Genomic DNA, 15646 nt, shown 5'->3' with positions numbered 1-15646 from the left:
AAAGAGTGTCTGACATTTTTGGCTATAGAAGTATAGAAGACTTCATGAATTCCCACTTAGACTATCTGGTGCTGGAGTGGCTGAGAATGAAAGATAGTGGGTACACCCTATCTGCTTTTCCTTATGTTCTTCTGAACTACTCTAGCCTGGAGGAGTTCTACAAGTGAGTTGACATGTGAAACATGCTTGCTCAAGTATCGGATATAATGCTGCTTTACGATTTTTCTCTATAGAGATGTATAATTAATTCTAGTCATCTTGTCTCTTGTTGTAACAGTTGAAATGTCATATATACCTGTAACTCGACAGTAATTACAAGTTTGGTTATACAACAGATGAAATGCATCTGTTGTATTGTACTTAAAATTTTAAGGTTTTTTTTTTTTTAATCAGTTGTATTTCAACGAGTTTTGGAAATGTATTTCCTTGCCTGTAGGTCTTGTTATAAAGTTCTGGTTCCACACCTGGTCATTAGAAGTCAATTTGAAGATGTGAAATCCATAGCGAACAGAATTGAAAAAGACTGGAGGAACATTCTTTCAGACTGCTTTCCAAAGATACTTGTAAATATTCTGCCGTATTTTGCCTATCAGAGCAATGGAGACAGTGAAATAGTACAGCAAAGAGAGACAGCTTGTAAAGTTTATGACATGCTTACTGATGAAGACTGCTTAGGCAAACAGGTATCTGATTTTTATTTTCTTTATTTCTATTTTATTCTGCATTCAACAAGGACTCTGATTATTCATGAGAAATAATAACACAGACTATATACAAAGTTCTGCCAAATACAAAAGCTGTGGTGACATATATCAACATATGGGTGACATATAGTACAGTTGAAAGGAAAACATTAAGTAAGAATTCAGATGTTTTAGGTCTTCAGTTGTGACTGTGTTTTATAATAAAGTCACAGGTTAGTATTTTGAATCTTTCAATTGAGTTCAACTGTGCCATCTCAAAGTCACGCTGTTTACTTGAAATATGATGTGTTTCAAAATATGAATGATATAATAATTCTCAGTAATTATGATTTATGATTTTCCCCAGCCAGAATTATTTCTGCAAGTCACATTTTCCTATTTTAAAAATATTTAATTTCTTTTCCTCATTGTACTCTTGCTCGGTACCCGAAAAGATGCTGATTATTAATGGGTAAATAGTGACATTTGACTTTACAAAATTCTGCCAAATACAGAAAACAACCCCTCTCTTTTCACCTTCCCCGTCTCCAAATAGTAATAATAAAAGGTTGTAATTACAACAGGTAAAACAATTCCAGGCAGATTTGTGGTTTTGAAGTGTAATTTGGACCTTTCAAAGGATAGAAAGGAATCCTAGGAAGAAAAAGAAGTTACCGTATTTACTCAAATACAAGATGAGGTTTTTCCCCCCAGTTGGCTGAGGGGAAAAAAGCCCTTCATCTTATTATCATATACAAGGGACTCTCACTAAATTTATTGTCTGTCATTAAACTGCTGCCAAAAGCAGCCTGTGCTCAGCATTGGAAACCAACTATGAAGATTAAATGCAGACAAAACTGAGCATATCTATAAAACACATGGCCCACACTGGGCAATCATGCTGATGGGACCCTACCACAAGGTAAGGTTAGTACAGCCTACCTGAATAAGACGTACGGCAGTGCATATTAAGTGCAGTCCTGCTCACTGCCAACTGTTTTTCAAGTCATGGTGAGTCACTACATTGCATACATTTTGATTTCCTTTCTTTCCCACTTCCAGTGATTCTTGTTACTTCATGAGCCTTAAATGCATAGCAAACACCACAAAATGAGGGGCCCAGACAGTTCACACAGAACACACAGAAGCCCTCTGTCACTGCTCCTCTCAGCCTGTTGCATATGAGCCGTATGGCCCCACCCTCCATGAGGTGAAGCCAGACCAGGTTGCCCTGCACCTTATCTGCATATAAGTTTTTGGAGCATCCCAGGACTCATGACAAGAACACCCAGTTCCAGTCATGTGTGGGCTAATTAGCACATGGACCCTTTGTTGGGGGGTATCTGCAGTGCTGAGTTGTGGGGTCACCGTGGCTTGAAATGCTGTTGACTCTGGTGGGGCTCAGCCCAATGAACTGTGCGATAAATCGTGATCCTTTGGCTTTGGACTAATACCAGACCTAGTTTGTACTATAAGTAGGTGCCAAACTGTTGCTCAAAAGTGTATTTATAGAGCATCTCTGCTAAAACTTGCAGCAGTTTCAAAAATAAGGTAACATGCATCAATTCTGGATGAACTAAGTGTGTGGGTACTATATGCACATTGCTACAGCTGTGTTTAACTTCAAGGTTATTGTTTTCAAATGTGCTCCTCACTTCCATGTGCTCAGGGAGAGCAGGGTCTGACCATAAGAAGATAGGAAAGGGGCTGCCAGGGGAAAAAGTTGGGGGCAGGGGAGAGGGGGAAAGCAGAGAGCAAAAGAGCTGCCTGACTCTCCAGATTTATTTTCCCTGCTATGACAGTGAGGAGAACAAATTCAAGGCAAACTTCCAAAAATTAGTTTCTTTACCTGGAAGATTATAACTAATTTATAATTTTTTCATAAACAGAATCTAATTATTGGGGGAGGTCATCTTGTAATCAGGGTTATCTTCTATTTGAGTAAAAATAGTAATTTAAAAATCGAAATTAAGATTTTTCAAAGTTAGGTTATTTCTGAGTTAAAGCTGTGCTATTAAAACACTAACTGCACCCATTTTTGTCTTCTAGCAAATTGACAATTTGTCTCACAGTAACTTTCCAGAGATTGTGCTAGAGCTGTTGATGACCTTACATGAGCCAGCCAACACTGAGGCAGGAGAAGGATCTCACTTAAGTAAATTTACAGGGTATGTAGACACAGAATTTTAGAGCATTGTGCTAGATGAGGGGTGTATGCATTTCTTCTTTCCACTTCTGAAGTGGAGGAGTGAGAGATGTTACACAAATGAGTAATACAACATGTTTTAATACTTCATATCATGCCTGTGTACTAGTTCTGTTGGTTTCTATTCAATTGCTAGTGAGGCTGTAAAACTGCAGAATGTTGCTGTTTCTTTGTTCCTTGTGGCTAGAAGTGGGGGAGTTCTTTGGGTTTGTCTCCTACAGTCTTAATTGATTTTTTGGGTTACTGTTCAGCTTCTTTAATATTAGTCCTGTAGAGGTTCTTTAAACTTCTGTTTGTTGATTTACTGAAAGTATAACTGATTCTCCAGTTACTGGCAGGGGTCACTAGTGTTCTCATATTTTTTTTTGACAGTGCAGTTACTGTTGCCTAAGAAGGATGAAATCGCATCTGCTTTGCAACATTTTCAGTATTTTTAATGAATCCAAAATCATGATACCTGAATATATTTTTGGAAGTTTTATTGTTATATTCTTTTAAATCATTCAGGGACCTGGACCCTGCTCCTAATCCTCCTCATTTTCCATCTTATGTGATCAAGGCAACCTTGGATTATATTAGCAGTTGTCATAAAGCCAAGTTAAAAAGTCTTGTAGCTGTTCTTTCTAAAAATCCTGTAAGTATATGATTTTGCAGTTTTTTGATTGTTAACATTTCCTTTTTAAGTATATTGTGTTTTACTTGTATGTTTTCACTATGTGTAAACCAGAAAACATACTCTCAGTTGTACAATTAGAGGGTGTAGCTGTGCTATTTTAGCGTTAAAAGGAGGAAGCATATGTAAAATATGGAAAAGAGAAAAAAGTCTCAGTTAAAAATGAATCAAGTTGTGGGAGATTTACTTAGAGTAAATAAAATTTAATCCATTAGAATGGCAGTACTCCTGTCAATACTTTTTAAACAAAGCAGAACACAGACATGCATGTTGTAAATATTCAGTAGTAAAAATAGTAATATTTGTTTCCTCTGCTGGTAATGTGGACTTCCACTCTCTCCTGGCTTAGGCTTTTTTTAGGGGCCCCGTGGGTCAGATGGAATGGCCTGGTGGGCCGCATCTGGCACACGGACCGCATTTTGCCCACCCCTGCTTTGCAGAAATGTTTGGCTGTTATCATCTATGTTGCCTCTCTGTGGTGGAAAAAAGTTGTTTAAAAAATATTAGGGGTGGAGGGAGTATGATCTAGTCTATACCTCCACTCCTTGTAGAATTTATTTCTATGGTCTGTTATTTAAGCCCCCTCTACATGTTACAGGTGTTGCACAGTTAACTGGTTAATTGCACAACTGCCTTAAGACCATATACAACAGGGGCGGGCAATTATTTTGGGTGGAGGGCCACTTATTGAGTTTTGGCAAGCCATCAAGGGCCTCATGACAGGCAGCCAGGGGCAGATAAATATTAATTTTCTAAATTTCTTAGGGGTCCCGCAGGCCAGATGGAATGGCCTGGTGGGCTGCATCTGGCCCGCGGGCCGCATTTTGCCAACCCCTGAGCTACAAGTACAAAGTAGCTATCACAGGATAAAAAGCTCCAATCAGCTATAAAGTTAGACCTCAAAGATGTGTACTAACTTTATAGCTAATTGCTATTGAGCTTTAATTTGCACATGTAGCAGGGTCTCCCCTGTGGCTTGGAGCCCCATCAGCTGACAGGGCTCCCAGTCGCAGGGGTGCAGTCTGCCAAGTGTGAAACCCCTGGGCCCTGGGGATTGCAGCAGCTGCAGTCCCTAGGACTCAGGGATGTATGAAACCCCCAGGACCTAGAGATTGAGGCAGGCATGATCCTTAGGGCTCAGGGATGCTTGAAACCCCTGGGTCCCGGGGATCAAAGCAGGCACAACCCCTAGGGCTTAAAGATTCATGAAACTCCTGGGGACTCTGGCAGGTGCAATCCCTAGGGCTTGGGGGTGTGCCTGCCTTGATCCCCAGGGCCTGGGGGTTTCACACATCATGCAGTCCTCATTGCCACAATCCCTCAGCCCTGGGGATGCATGGCGCATCCCTGTCCAGGAGCTCCTCAACTTGGATTGGGCTTCCCCTGCACTAGCAATACAGTGCATGTGTGACACAGCAGGAGGTGCAACTGTGTGGGTTTCACTTTTGATTCCATCATAGATTCATAGGTTGTAAGGCCGGAAGGGACCCTGGAAGATCATCAGGTCCAGTCCCCTGCACTAAGCAGGAAAGATAACTGGGGGTCAGGTGACCCCAGCAAGGTGACTGTCTAGTCTCCTCTTAAAGATTTCCAGGGTAGGTGATTGCACCACCTCTGGAGGGAGCTTATTCCACAGTCTGGACACCCTGACTGTGAAGAAGTTTTTCCTTCTGTTGAGCCTGAATCAATCTTCCAAGAGTTTGTGGCCATTACTCCTGGTTTTCCCCTTGGGTGCCCTGGTGAACAGTTGCTTACCAAATCCTTGATATTCTCCCCTGGTGTAGTGGTAAGCTGCTATCAGGTCCCCTCTCAGCTGCCTTTTCCTCAAGCTGAAGAGTCCCAGGTCCCTCAGCCTTTCCTCGTATGGCTTGCCTTTTAAGACTCTGATCATATGGGTGGCTCTTCTTTGGACTCTCTTAAGCTTGTCCACATCCTTGTTAAAGTGCGGTGCCCAGACCTGGACTCAGTACTCCAGCTGTGGTTTCACCAGTGCTGAGTAGAGTGGAAGAATCATCTCCTTGGTTTTGCTGGAGATGCATCGATTGATGCATGCCAGAGTATTATTTGCCCTACTGGCTACAGCATCGCCCTGCCAGCTCATATTCATACTGTGATCTATTATTACTCCCAGGTCCCTTTCAATCATGGTGCTAGTCATTTTGGTGCTGCCAAGCCTGTAGGTATGTTGGGGCTTGCTCATCCCAAGGTGGAGCACTTTACATTTGTCAACGTTGAACTTCATCAGGCTCTGATCCACCCAGCTTGCTAGCCTGTCTAGGTCTGCCTGTAACTGTAACCTATTTTCAAGCATAACCACACTTCCCCATAACTTGGTGTCATCCGTGACACCTTTACCTGCACATGTGGAGGGGGCCTTGGTGCCCAAAATAAACACGCCTTTGTACATAACTAAGAAAAAAGGTTGGGTGTTTAGGTTCTTTCTTGAAGTGAAATAACTTTTGCTATTTTGATCTGAGAAACTGCTTTTCACTTGATGTTTTTGTTAATTTTTAGGATTCGTTCCAGAAAATCCTACTAGCCATATGCAAACAGGCAACTGATACAAACAATATTTACAAAAAACACAGAGTTCTTATTATTTATCACTTGTTTGTTAATTTGTTACTTAAAGAGATAAAAGATGGCTTAGGAGGAGCTTGGGCCTTTGTTCTTCGTGATGTAATTTATACCCTGATTCACCACATCACCAACAGGTAAATCCCATGATTGTCTTCTCTTCCTTATGTTTTTACTTCCTATTATCTTCACATTTCAATCCTGGCTGGCAATTGCATTGTATGTGTAGGAACTGTTCAAAAGCTGACACTAGTGACACATCAAAGATTGATTATTGGTTATATTATGAATTATAGCCTTGTTCTGTTGTCTGAAAACTACAGAAAATTTACTGAACTTGGGTGGGCATCTTGCAAATTACCTTTCCTTGATACTTTGTTAGTTCACATTTTAATAAATATTGGCTATATTAGTCACAGTAACTTAAGAACTAAAATTTGCTACTTGATATCAAAAGATAACCAGAATTATGCAGACATCTTCATTGTAAAAACATAATATTTTGGTAAATCTCTTTTATATCCTTTCTTTGTACAGCTTCTAATTTTGGTACTCAGGGGAATATGATTGATTTTGCAATGTTGTCTACTAATTATAACAAGGACTTAGGCTATTTCAACTTAAATTACTCATTCTTTCATAAGCCTTAACTGTCTATCCTGAATCAAACTGTAGTTTTATAATCATGTCTGTGAATTCTCTCCCCTGATCCTGCTACTTGTTTTTCTTTCCAGAGCATCCTTTGTGTTATGTCATTTGTGTTGGCTTCTGTTCTGGCCTCTTTCCTACAGTTCCCAACTTCTTTAGATCACATGTTTTCCGTTTTTTTAAACCCCAGGCTTTATCTCTACTTCAACACTTCCAGCTGCCTTGTGACCGACAACTTTCTTCGCTATGTATTAATTCTACTTGTCTAACATCTTCCTTTCTGCTCCCTGAGTAAGCTGCTCCTTTACTGTCTGCCATGTGCTCCCTGCCTTATCTGAAGCTCTGCTTTCTGGTTCCTGCCCTATCTGCCCCTGTCCTATGTGTCCCCTCCCTAATCTGCCACATACTGTGCACACAGACTGACTGTGCCACTTGTGCTGGTTGGCAAATCCTGTCCAAGAGTCTAGTTCTGAGGCAACAAGTAGATATTGGGGCAGATTCCATGGCAATAAAACACTGGAGCTGTCACTGCAGCACTATCACTGGGGCAGAAATGTGGAATGTAAGCAGTGGAAGCCTGTATTTTTCACTACAGACAATCCATCATTAAACTGTAATCATAAGGGAATAATTTAACTTCTATAAAAAAGCAAACATTTGAGGTTTGGTACCACTAAATCTTGTGGGCAAATTCCTTCTGGGAATTGGGTTAACAGTTTTAAGATATCAAGCAATGCCTCCTATAACTTGTTTATATATTCACCTTCCTCCTATTTCTTCTTACAATAAGATAAAGCTAGTACTTTGAGTAGAGATGCTTGTTTTTAATTTCATTCCTCAATTGTGTTTTGTTTCTGTAACAGACCCATTGCTGTCAGGGATGTATCCATGCGCAGCTTTTCACTCTGTTGTGACCTTCTAAACCGTGTCTGCCATGCAGCAGTCACGTATTGTAAGGATGCCCTAGAGAGTCATCTTCATGTTATTGTAGGCACGCTAATTCCCCTTGTTGGTGACCAACCTGAGATTCAGGAACAGGTAGATTTTCATAAGATGCATTTGTTGTTTTCCTTTATTATTTGTAGGATCGTTTTTGTAATTTTATTAACTATCTACATTTTTATAATTAATAATTCTATATAATAATTAGGGGTGTACCAGTATATTGCTTGGCTATTGGATTGGCACTGATAAAAGGAGAAATGGCATTATTGGCTTTTTTGGTTGTTGTAGCCAGTAATTATGGCCATGTGCGCAGAGCACCCTGGCAAGTGTAGTCTGGTCCCTGTGGCCCGGCCCAAGCATGCGGCAGACTATATGTCCTGACAAGCAGCAGGGAGCTGACACAGGGTGCTGTGCTCAGCAACAAAGGGACTGTTACCAGCTCCTCCTGGTATTGCCGCTGCCATGGAACAGTGCATGCACAGCAGGGGCCTGTGTAAGGGCTGCTGCAGCGACATTGGGCTGCGTGCAGGTGGAGTAAGGCACCATGCAAGGGACGTTCCATTCCACCAGGCACAGGATGCATTTGGAAAAGTGGCTTCTCCCCGGCGGCTGCACGAGCTCAGCTGCGCGGGGCCCACCAGTGCTGAGGCAGTGGTGTGTTCTGGGGCTCCAAACGCACCCAGTGCTGTTGTCCTCACAAGGGTTCACCTCACTCAGGACAGCAGCACAGGCTGCACGTAGAGTGGGGCTGCAGACTGGAGCCATATGCAGGTAGGAGCCCTGGGCAAAGGGTGTGACGTGTGGGAATAAGGCAGTCACTGCTTTCCTCATCAAGGGCCAGAGCAGGCAGGGTGTGCGTGTGAGAGAGAGAGAGAGAAATACAAAACTAACAAAACAAAAAATGGTTTATTTATGTCAGTAGTTTAAAATGCCTTGCAATATTACTAAACATCGGTTAACCAATATGGTTGGTTTATCATTTGACTATCAGTATCGGTCAAAAAAATCTTAATCAGTGCATCCCTAGTAATAACCCATATTAAAGTTTAATCCCTTTGTATTATTTAACAATGAGATTTGTTGTTAAGGAAAGTGTAAGTTTTAATAAATTCCTATTTTTTCAACTTTTTTCTTTAAGCCCCATATGGGGCTCCTTGTGGCTCGCACTAAGAGCCATGGAACCCGTGATTAATGCGCCATAGAAAGCCTTGTCAGTCTCCTGGATCTTGAAGCCTTGTCAGCTTCTCCAACTCAACAGCACCAATAGATATCCGTGCCAAAAAGAGACTCTGTGGGCTCCTATATACATGCAAGGAGGCTGCTTCGATGTGCTATAATTACAGCACATCGGAGCAGACTCATTTAATGGAGTCTGCTGGAGTGTGATAATTACTGCACTCCAGCAGACTCTGGCATCTTGTGCATCAGCGGCCCCGTGCTGAAAAATTAGGCAGGTATGGGGGTTGGGGGAGAGTGCTTTAAACTAAAGCTCGTTCAACGAGCTTTAGTTCAAAGCACCCCCACTACCATTTTTCAGCACAGGGACACAGCCTTTCATCTTACTGACGGCCTAGGACCTGCAGCTTTGTTGGCATTACATGCCTCAGCACTAGACTGACTGCATGACCCCTCAATGTTGTATGCTTGCTTTTATCCACTTCAGTATCATATAACAATAGTCGTGGTTTTGAGCATTCGCTCATCTACTCTTCCAGAGTTTCTTGCTACCCTTCTCAATCTGAAATAGTATTTGCAGGCATGTAGGTCATTCAGCTACATCTACCCTAACAAATCCTACCAGCTAGAATTTCCTGCAGCCTTCTTCTAACCATTTGTCCCAACAGTGTGAGGACATGTCTCAAATTATCTTGCCCACAGATATAGGTGGTCTTACATCTTGGTCCTACAATTGGAATCTTCTCCCTGAGTGAAGTAGGGAGTTGCCCCTTACACGCGACAGTTAGACAATTTCATAGGATTCCAAGGCCTTTTGAAATGGTATTTGCTCTTCATGATCCCATCGATGCAGATATCCTCATCTCCAACTCTAGAGGGAAAGTGGCATTGTCCTTAAATAAGACAATAGTAGATTATACTAAAATAGTTTGACAGGATCCAAATACAATAGATACCATCTCCTAGGAGGTGGACAAGCAATATCAGGTCCCTCCAAGCAGGAGAAAATAATTCTGGACCCATAGTGTGCCACTGTCTCTGGTGGATTTTGCAGCAAATGGGAAATCTGCTAAAAGAGACCCACAGCAATGCACGAGGAGCCAAAAAGTTTGGTCCAAATGTGCTCAAGCTTAACAAGCAACAACTTTTCATTGTTTGTTTGTTTCTTTTTTTGTGATATCTTTTATTCACCAATGGCATACTTGAGAAGAAACTTGACAAGCTTTCAGGCACAAAGAATCTTTCATTAAGCAACTGAAGAAGGATGCTTTGTGCCTGAAAGCTTGTTGGACTTTTCCTCCAGCTATACAGTTGGGCCAATAAAAGATATGACCAGCTGCTTCCCTTTGCCTCCCCTGCTCCAAAAAAGATATTATTTTGCATCTTGTGCATTTCCTGGACCATCATGGCTACAACATTCCAATTCTATTTCCAGCTTGGGTTCATGAAAGGCAATCGTTTTTGGAAAGAAGCATAGGGGGCAGTGGTGAGAGAGCTTCTTACATCTTGATTTAAAAGTTTATTAACAAAAACAATTTATTAATACTAATAAATACTCCTTTTTTCAGAGTATGCCAGTGAATATGCCAGCATCTCTAAACTTTTTATAATGTCTAGTAATGTAAAACATGATTCATGTGTTTTGCTTTTATGCAATTGTCAGTTTCATTGCGTTTGGTATATATAGGGAAATGGATAAAATATTGTGGATCATTTTTTCCATTTAAGCTGTTTATTATTTTATATTCAGGTCCTAGATTTGTTGAAGTACCTAGTGATAGATAACAAGGATAATGAAAACCTGTACCAAACAATCAAGCATCTAGATCCTTTTCCTGAGCATCCAGTTTTTAAAGATTTGTGCACTACTCAACAAAAGATCAAATATAGTAAAGGACCATATTCACTTTTGGAGGTAATGAGTTACAGTTCTACATGGCATAAACTAATTGCTTGTAAGAGAGACCTTGCAAATGAAATAAACTGGTGACCAGTGAACAGAAGTCCATTTGTAGGATATGGCTGATCCCCAAACAAATGATATTCCAGTTGTAGCCCTCTGTGCCCCAGTATGAAAATGTACTATGTGAGATGTAATGGAGAGATTTCCTCTGAAATTAGACACATATTGGCTGTGCTTATCTCTGGTTTCAGGATGTGATCCATTTGTGTGCATCTTCACTATAAGATATGCACATCTTTTGGCATTCATGTTGTGAAACATTTGAGTACCACTTCACTTTAAAATCTGACGTGTTGCAAAGTAAACTTATTACAAAAATGTTGTTTTTCAGGAAATTAACCATTTCCTGTCAGTAAGCGTCTGTGACTCGCTGCCATTGACAAGACTTGAAGGATTACGTGACTTACGCAAACAGCTGGAACAACATAAAGATCGGATGAGGGACCTTATAAAAGACTTCCAAGGTATAGACTTCTGAGAGCGTGTTTTGGTTCTTGTTCTGCATACCATTTGTTTCCTCAGTTCAGTAAAACAGTCTGCTGGCATTTCATACACAGAGCAGATTGCTTTGTATTGCAAAACGTGATCAACTGTGATTTTTTTCTGGCTGGGTATAATATAAGCAATATACAGTAAGTATTTTCATGCAGATGATATATAGCAACATCTTTTGGAGGGGTATATATGTGTGAGAGAGAGAGAGAGAGAAAGAAATAGGTTGTTTTCACTGTTGGATGTATTTACAGCCTTAGCTTTATGTTAATGATGTTTCTTACATATGTGTTTCTCTAATGCTTTATATATTACCAACAAAACTTACTTTAAAGAACACAATACTTCAAAGTGAATCATGCAGAAGTTAAAAATGCTAGAAGGTAAGGCATCCTGAATCTTAACAAAGAGAAAGAGTTGGTGAGATGTTCTAGACCTCCCTTCTCCCGCAGCTCCCAGTCTTATGTCACAACTAGACCCAGTTATTTTTTCTTCCTCATTCCTCACCCAGTCTCCCCAAACTTCCTGTCCAGTCTAACACCTTTTCCTTCCTCCATGTGCACCTTTTGTGTACTTTTGGATGCACCTTCCTCCTCCTCATTGAGAGATTGGCTTCCTGCTCTCAATTCCAATGCCTGGCCCCAATCATGGCCTGGAACTGCAATTACAGGGGAGGGTGGCTTTGCCCCTGTAATAATTAGAGCATTGTCAGTTACTAGAAGTGCATGCATCATCCAGCTGCATGTTGAAGTTGTTAAGGGAACAGTGCATATGCACTCTGGTCAGCAGCAAGAGCTGTGTGTGAGGGGCTTGTGCATGCCTAGAGAGGACGAGATATTAAAAAATTGTTATCTACTAAATCCAGTAGGCGTCTACTAAGTATGAACTGCAGAATTCAAAGGGTTGTAACAGGACATAGATGGCTAGATCCAAGAAACTTCAAATAGTAACACAAAGTATTCCAGTAGCTTAAGATGTAGGCCATGAATTTTTAGGCTGAAAGAAACTTCTTTATAACTTGACCAGATCTGGCTTTTCACAAGGAAGATAAAAGACGTGTCTCTGACATTAAGGCCAGCTCCCCATGATAAATGTAAAGCACCTGCTTCAAAGCAGGCAACAGTAGAAATGCTAAAAGAAAATACTGCAAAAATGTTTATATGGGCAAAAACTATATGTATTTTTCACAGGTGTCACTCTTAGAATCAGGTGAACTAGTCTGGCTGAAATATTCCTACCTACCTACCCCTCCCCCCTAAAATAGCTACCAGGAATATAACATTTCAGCCCAAGCAGTTTACAGTGTGGCAAAGTTATAGGCAACTGAAAAAGGTTGAATAAAGAAAAATGTTAAATGACATTGATAAAAGGCAGTGTTACTTGCTTCAGTTGCAGTGGGTTGATACATTTTATTATAGGTATTGCAAAATATTAATATTTCTTAAGAAATTGATTGTTTTTTTAGGTTCTGTAATCTCAGTATACAAGACCTGTCAACTTGTGATCTGGTTAGTACAGATATCACATTTTGCAATCTTTGAGGCCAAGCCATTTTTGAGATAACAGTGTGTAAGAAAAATATTAGAACAAGTTTTAAAATCTTGTAAAATAAGGATGGCTTGTCTATTTAACCTCAGGCATTAAAAGAAAAATCTTTAGTTTAAAGTGAGGGCTATGAAATTATAGGCTGAAGGGATCATTTTTGAGACTTACAGGGGTTTAGGTTTAGAATGAACCAATTTACCAGCTTAATTGTTGTCACTGGGGCAACCATTTATTATTTATTTGTGTTACATGAAAGCTTAAGCTGGATTCTCCGTTGTACTAAGCAATGTGTCATTCCGTAGTAGTTTGTACCACATATCCTGGCTATAGCATTTTAAAATGCTGGCTATAGTTTTTCAAAGATTAATTGATGTGGCATGTGATTTGAAATATTAATCAACTTTTTTGTATTTTGCTAAAAATATAGACTGAACATTTTGGCAGTGTATGTTCATAAACAATTTTTATAAATTAATAGTGATTTTTTATTTTTATTTTTTTGAACTTCAAGGGCATGCTTGCCTTCATCTCTTTCTAAGAGCTCTTTAGCACATGTTAATAACCTACTTCTGTCTTCACAGTGCTGTTGTTTCCTTGCTTTACCTGTGGCAAGTTAAAAGGTGTTTTTGATGTTTTGGGCATTATGCCTGAAGTTGTGTGTGGCGGTCATTCCTGAGATTTTTAAGAACAGGATAAGCTAGTGCTTACGTAGGATGACTTAGATACTGCTTTATCAGAGGAGTTGGACTAAATGATGGTCTCAGATCCCTTCCAGCCCTACTTATTTATGATTTGAGTTTTTCTCAAGAAAGAAGTAATTGAAAGATGTTTTCTGCCTTAAAAGTCAACATTTTCACAAATAATATATATTTTAAAATGCCTCTCTTTGCTTAATATTATATTTCCTCCTTTACATCCTTAGGAGCTTTAAGGACCATGTTTTTTAAAAATCTTTACATAACTAATAGAAGGAGCTGGAAAAATTATGGAAGTGAGCAGCGACAAGTGCTTGAATTATTGTCAGTTTTCAGTGTTTTATGTCTAGTCCATCTTTCTGCACCTGGCCATGAATTTCAGCATGCTGACTATAATTGGATAAATTCTTTTTCATTTTTTCTCTGGCTGAGTTATTCTTGGTTCAGTTCAAAATCATAAACACTATTTAAAAAATTAAAAGTCTAAAAAAATCTTATTTGAGAGGAGGGTGTCCCAAATAAAGGCAAATTGGCTGGTAGCATACAGTAATAAATATGAGAAAACATAAGGACCTTGGCTATAGTTTCTGGCAGTAAAACGGGCAGTCTATTTGTTGTTAAGAAAAATTATATGTTGAAAATAATACAATATCTGTTACTCGTGATAATACTTGGGTATCTTGTTTTCAAGGGTAAAATCAAAAGGTCAGTTAGTGATTCTATTTTAAAACCTAGTAAATAACAGGATTTATAATTTATAGTAATGAGATTTTCATGGTTTAAATTCAAGTAATATACAGAAATTGGTTTAAGAAGCAGTTAATTAGAAAACTTTTTATTGATTGATTGATTTTAGAAAACCTTTTAACAATAGCAAGTTTTACTGAGTTTTTTATTGAAGAGTGCTATAGAAGTTCAGAGATACAAAGATACACATACACATTAGAAGCAAAGCACACATGGAATAAATACTAATGTTTTCCTTTTTTTCCTTAATGGTAGAGAATCCAGTGAATTATGTAATTGTGAAGTTGGTAGTGAGCTTGCTACAAATATCCAAGATGGCAATTAACCACCCAGGTGAAAAGGCAGTTCTAGGTAAGTTATTTATTTCTGTAAAAGTCTTGACTAGTGTCAGTAAGAAACATTACCATTGTGCAAGTCATTTTGATAGGTTTCTACAGTAACTAATGAAAAAAATGTTCAGGGAAGTTTAACCAGAAAGGTGAAAGTTGATCCCTAAATGACATTTCTAATTTTGATAATTACAAAATGTTTCCTCTGATACTGAAAAAGTTACTGCTTTTGACTCAGTGGTATGGAACAACACAACAGGTACTTTTTTTTGCATGCCATACACCCCCAGATAAGTCATGCACCTTGTTTTTAGGAAGGCAGTATGAAGAGGGGGAAATATTTTTCCAGTGTTATGGCTGCATAGAGTAGGGACAGAGCCTAATCTTCAGTTCACTCTTCCTCCCTTTCCTACTTAGGCAATAGCTATGGTTTTAACCCTTTCACAGCTTAATTTAGCTATATTCAACTGTTGCTGAATACTGGACTCCATGGTCAAATGTAGGATTTTGAGCTAAAACATCTGCAAGGTTCGGCTGCTGCCGAATCTCCAAATCATGCAGGCCCATCCTCCGCCTGCTCTCCCAGCCTGGCAATGGCTGCCTACCTGCCCCAGCTCCTGGCACTTCGGAAAAAAAAAAAGCCCAGACTCAACGGGTGCTGCCGGACAGAGGAGCAATCCCTGCTGCCCCCCACTGCCCCATGCTATGTGGGGTGTTCTGCCCGAGCCTCCCGGCCCCCTCCCCCACTGTCCGAGCCCCACCCCAGCTCTGGCCCTTTAAGGACCCCCCACCAAACCCCGGACTCACCAGTTCCTGCCCAGCGGGGTGGCGATCCCCGCTGCCTCCCACTGCCCCACGCCATATAGGGGGCTCTTCCATGAGCCCCCCGAGGCCGCTGCAGGAGCTGGTGAGTCCCAGGGGATTTGGGGGGTTTTCTTAAGGGGCCAGGAGCTGGGACAAGTGGGGC

The 15646-nt window shown here is 40.3% G+C and overlaps 1 protein-coding gene across 2 annotated transcripts in view; it reads left to right on the top strand.

The window, feature by feature from the left end:
- LOC102387373 (serine-protein kinase ATM) overlaps positions 1-15646 on the top strand; it is a 57562-nt gene that overhangs the window by 5652 nt on the left and 36264 nt on the right. For both annotated transcript variants that reach the window (XM_025214106.1, XM_025214107.1), the window contains exons 4-12: positions 1-163; positions 437-683; positions 2733-2851; positions 3397-3523; positions 6077-6276; positions 7651-7825; positions 10659-10823; positions 11203-11335; positions 14606-14701. In XM_025214106.1, coding sequence (XP_025069891.1) covers positions 1-163; positions 437-683; positions 2733-2851; positions 3397-3523; positions 6077-6276; positions 7651-7825; positions 10659-10823; positions 11203-11335; positions 14606-14701 — 1425 coding nt within the window. The remainder of the gene's footprint in view (positions 164-436; positions 684-2732; positions 2852-3396; positions 3524-6076; positions 6277-7650; positions 7826-10658; positions 10824-11202; positions 11336-14605; positions 14702-15646) is intronic.

This window comes from Alligator sinensis, unplaced genomic scaffold (genome assembly GCF_000455745.1).
Source record: "Alligator sinensis unplaced genomic scaffold, ASM45574v1 scaffold702_1, whole genome shotgun sequence".
NCBI classification, from domain to species: domain Eukaryota; kingdom Metazoa; phylum Chordata; order Crocodylia; family Alligatoridae; genus Alligator; species Alligator sinensis.
The sequence above is the reverse complement of the archived record's forward strand: the minus strand, read 5'-3'. Positions and strand labels throughout refer to the sequence as shown.